This window comes from Mus pahari, chromosome 10 (assembly GCF_900095145.1).
Source record: "Mus pahari chromosome 10, PAHARI_EIJ_v1.1, whole genome shotgun sequence".
NCBI lineage: Eukaryota > Metazoa > Chordata > Mammalia > Rodentia > Muridae > Mus > Mus pahari.
Genome location: NC_034599.1, coordinates 61,347,939 through 61,353,295, shown reverse-complemented (window position 1 = coordinate 61,353,295; position 5,357 = coordinate 61,347,939). Strand labels below are relative to the sequence as shown.

Genomic DNA, 5,357 nt, shown 5'->3' with positions numbered 1-5,357 from the left:
TCTGGATCTTCAATTCTATTCCATTGATCTACTTGTCTGTCGCTGTACCAGTACCATGCAGTTTTTATCACAATTGCTCTGTAGTACAGCTTAAGGTCATGGCCTGGAACTCTTAATATAGATCAGGCCTCTGCCTCGTGAATACTGGCATGAAAGATTTTTACCATTATACACTGCTTCATTAGGCTTTTTTAAAAATCTAGGTCCCAATTTAATATTTTGAACATAGAAATGGTGTCAAAGATATGACAGACCAAAAATGCATTTTCTGTTAAAATGAAGAACTGATGTGATATTAAAAATATCATAGATAATAAATGTTCAACCAAGGATTTTTACTCACTGAAAAATATACTCAACATAACTTAAGGCACAAAAAAAGTGTATATAAATACCCCATTATCTACCAGTTCACAAAGAATACAGAGAACTTACGGTCTGAGCATCAGAGAAACTAGGAGCCAGTTTGGGTTGTAGTATTTTCTCCTGTGTGCCTTCTACCAACTGATGGCTGCTGTTGCTGCCCCAAACATATACCTCACAGGTTTCAGAAACAATGGGAGCATCACCAGTCTGAATGCTATCTGGGCTAGCACATGTTCTTGAATAGTCAGAAGCCATTCTGCAAACCTATTAAAAATTCAAATACACACACACAAAATATATTTAGTGTAGTTTTACATATTCTCTGAAACTATTGTCTTAACTTCTAATACTCTAAGCTACTCACATCTAGTTTTAAATACAGATAGCTAAAATATTAATTAGCACAGAGTAAATAACTAAGATGGGAAGGACATACATAATCAAGACTCTTTAAATAAAATGTTTTCACATACAAACTTCACAGAAAATAAAAGTTCATAAAGACAAAGTAGGAAGAAAACATCACTAATAATCTTGTTACCTTTATATAATGTTACCTTTTCATATGCACATTCTTTTTTTATATAAATGTTCTTTATTCAAAAATAATAGAATGTTACACATGGATTTTTTTTCTTCCTTTGATTGAACCCAAGTCTTCAAGCATGCTAGGGAAATGTTCTTAGTGAACTAAACTCCTGCCCCAAATGTTTTCTCTTGTCACTGTTTTTTCTTGAGAAAGGGTCTCTCCATGTAACTCTGGCTGACCTGATACTCATTATGTCCAACAGGCTAGTTTTAGACTCATAGTGATCTGCCTCTACATTTCTTAGAAGTTATATTGAAAGAAAACTACTATTCTTTGGGGTTTCAACCCAAATATCACTCACAAGAATTCATACTAGAATAAAGGCTTATCAGTACTTTCTTTATAAAGTAGAGTGATTTGACATGTACAGAAAAGTTATGCATGAAGTACAGCTCTTACAGAGTCTCTTGTCCTGTGAATACTTTAAACCGTTATTGACACTTTCCAGCTATTTGGTTCACTTCTTGCAACTTAGGAGCCCACATGAATTTATTAATTTCCATTGCAGCTTGTAATTTACATTGGTGTTGATTCTGTTGTATATCATAACGTCATATGCACATTCTTTAACAGTCATTAAGAACTGACAAATGTCAAGACAATAAAACAAAGTTTTCTGCCCACTCTTGATGCTTAAATAGACAATATTCCATGTAATGTTAAATCAAAATTAACTGCTTTTTTCTAAAAAAAAAATTTAAATCACTTATTTTTGTTATATAGACCATTTACTGACCAAGCATGGTGGTATCTCTCGACAGAAGAATGGATACAAAAAATGTGGGACATTTACACAATGGAGTACTACTTAGCTATTAAAAACAATAACTTCATTAAATTCGCAGGCAAATGGATGGAACTAGAAAATATCATCCAGATATCATCTGGATATCATCCAGAACTAGAAAATATAACCCAGTCACAAAAGAACACACATGGTATGTACTCACTGATAAGTGGATATTAGCCCCCTTCCCCCCCCCAAAAAAAAAAGTTTCAAATGCCCACAATACAACTCATAGACCATATGAAACTCAAGGAGGAAGACCAAAGTGTGGATGCTTCAGTCCTACTCAGAAGGGGAGGTAGAAGGAGGGAGGGATGTGGGAGGAAGAGGGGAGGGGAAGGGAAAAGGGGGTGGGGAAGGAGACAGTAGAGAAGTACAGAGGGTCAGGAATTTGAACAAAAGTGTGTAGCAGTGGGGGAGGGGGAACTGGGGGTAGCCACTAGAAAGTCCCAAATGCCAGGGACCCAAGAGGTTCCCAAGACCCAACAGGGATGACATTAGCCGAAACACCCAACAAAGGGGAGAGAGAATCTGTAGAGACCATATCCAGTGGATAGGCACAGCCCCCGGTTGAGGGATGTGGCCACCCACCAATCTCAATATTAATCCAGAATTGCTCCTGTCAAAAGGAAATGCAGGGACAAAAAGTAGAGCAGAGACTGAAGCAAAGGCCATCCAGAAACTGCCCCACCTAGCGATTCATCCCATATGCAAACACCAAACCCAGACACTATTCCTGATGCCAAGAACTTGCTGACAGGAGCCTGGTAAGCTGTCCCCTGAAAGGCTGAGCCAGAGCCTAACCAATACAGATATGGACACACTCAGCCACCTATCGGACTGAATGCAGAGACCCCAATGGAGTAGTTAGGGAAAGGACTGAAGGAGCTGAGGGGGTTTGCAACCCCATAGAAAGAACAACAATATCAAGCAACCAGACCCCCCAGAGCTCCCAGGGACTAAACCACCAACCAAAGAGTACACATGGAGGGACCCATATGTAACAGACATTGCCTTATCTAGCATCAATAGGAGGAGGGTTCCTTGGTCCTGTGGAGGCTCAATGACCCAGCATAGGGGAATGCTAGGGTGCTGAGGCGTGAGTGGATGAGTAGGTGGGAAGTACGCTCATAGAAATGGGGGGGGTGGGGGGGCAGGGAAGGGGACAGGAGGTTTGGGGAAAGGAAATGTAAATAAATAAAATAACCAATTTTTTAAAAAGCGATTTTAAAAACATTAAAAGAAGGGGGAAAAAAATGAGCTAGAGTCCAGGCACATGCAAGTGGGTGACACAACTAAAAATGGCAAGGAAATTAGTTTAAAAGTCAAGACAGTGAACTGTTGTAAAGAAAAGGTAATGACCAGAATGTGAAAGGCCTTCTACAGTGGATGGTAAATTCTATTTACTTTTCGTGTGTGTGTGTGTGTGTGTGTGTGTGTGTGTGTGTGTGTGTGTGTACTTGAGGAAGTTTGTTCTTTCCTTCTACCATGTGGTACCTGGCAATTATAATCAACTTGTCAGGTTTGATGGTAATCTTTTTTTTAAGTCTAGGTAATGATTAGAAGAATATTTATTTTACAACAATTTGTTAAGGTATACAATTATTTAAATTCCTTCTGAATCTGTTTTACTCAGTAACTTTTTTCAACAAACGTTACTAATACATGACCCAAAAATTAAAATAACTGAAAGGAAACACACTGAAAAGCATCTCTTTCCAAGCCCTGGCAACTAAACCCTGAGCTCCAATCTCCAGGGATAGCCAACCACTGATACCATTTTCTTTTAGAGACTTTCTAGAGATAAATGTACGCTGTAACATTTTACAACAAAGTCATTTTTAATGCAAAGTTATGAAGATTACATACCTCTTCAAAAAGACATAATGCTGCCTCATAGAGTGAACATAAGCCTTCAGATGTTCTAGTCGGTTCTCTCCACTGACTCCGATCAGCAGATGAACCCTGTAATTAAATATTGTGGGGTACAATATGGAAAGGAAACAGACATATAAGTTAAAAAAAAAATCTACTTTAAAAACTTTGTAAGATTAGGTGTGCTACCAAGTCCTATTATTAGGACAAAACCAACTAAAAGTGTTATAAAAATCTATTGAGTCAAATGATCAATCAAGCACCAATCACTTTATAACTGCCTCATTAAATAGTGAGAAAGTCATACTAAATAAAGCACAAGATTCTTCTTTGGGGCAAACACAGAATCTTGAAGACAGCAGTCTACTTTTCGGTGTATCTTTGACTTACTGAGAAGCATATATGACAAGGTATATGGCCTTGGGTGATGGAAGGGTGATTTGTGACTAGGTACACCTGATATTTGTCCAGGAATGACAGGACAAATAGACAGAAACTAGAAAGCTAGCAATAAAATCATTCTGCTCCATTTTATAGCTACTATAAGATAGTCATTTGTGGAAAAGGTTAACCAATTTAACAAAAGCAAGTAAACTGTATATAATATAATCAGAAAAATATGGATTTCAAAGGTAAACTCAAGGTTATAAGAATTACTTCATGTGGGAGTGGGTGGGTAGGGGAGCAGGGAGGGATAGGGGTACTTTCAGGATAGCATTTGAAATGTAAATGAGCCAGGCATGGTGGCTCAAGCCTTTAATCACAGCATTTGGGAGGCAGAGGCAGCCTGGTCTACAGAGTGAGTTCCAGGACAGCCAGGGCTACACAGAGAAACCCTGTCTCGAAAAACCATAAAAAAATAAAATAAAATAAAATAAATAAAGAATTACTTCACACAGTATGTGACTCAGGAGTCTGTGTTATTATGATACTCAGTAAACTAACACAGTTGCTTCACACTTTTAAGATCAAGGTAAATAATATCTTACCTCACAAATTATGAAATTACCTCACATAATAATTGAAAAACTTTGCAAAGCACCTGATAAAAATCAGGCACTAAAATTAGTTTACTTTCTCCTCACTCCAAATAGTGAGGGACAATGAATCAATGAAGCTGAAAAAGCAGGGTATAGAATATTATTAGATAAAAAATAAAACACATTATATATAAAATCATATATACATAAATATATATAATAATGATTTCTTGAGCTTATAGAGTCAACTTAAATATCAAGTCAATTTGTGACTATATAAGCAAGCTTATGCTAGAAGATGCTAAAATGCTATAAGATAGAAGGGGGTGTAGAGTGCTTGCCTAGCACATTAGATCCTGGGGCAATCCTAAACACAGGGTGTGGGGGTAGAAGGATGCCGCAATAAAAGGCAACAGTGCTATTAGATTATAGATCCTCTAGCTTCTTCTCTCTTCCCCCTAATAACCAAGCTCTCCTGCAACCTCTTTTCAGGTGCCTGGTAGTTCCATGCCTCCCATTTGCAGCTTTAAGCAAGATTAATCCCTTCTCTACACATACATACATAATATGCAAGAAAACATTATGGTCCCACACAGTATCAGACTCCTTGGCTCACACACTAGCCAGACTAAAATCATGTGGTATAGAACTTCCCCCTTCTCAACTAAAAATTTGCAAGTTAGAAATCCATGTTATGCAATCTCAAGACATTCCCATATTCATTCTCATTCATATTCTCTCTCTCTCTCTCTCTCTCTCT

General features: G+C 37.7%; 1 protein-coding gene across 1 annotated transcript in view; it reads right to left on the bottom strand.

The window, feature by feature from the left end:
* Nucleotides 1-5,357, bottom strand: part of Herc1 (HECT and RLD domain containing E3 ubiquitin protein ligase family member 1) — a 160,319-nt gene that overhangs the window by 129,500 nt on the left and 25,462 nt on the right. The window contains 2 exon segments of the mRNA XM_029543584.1: nt 436-630; nt 3,612-3,707. Of these exon segments, the coding sequence (XP_029399444.1) occupies nt 436-630; nt 3,612-3,707 (291 nt within the window).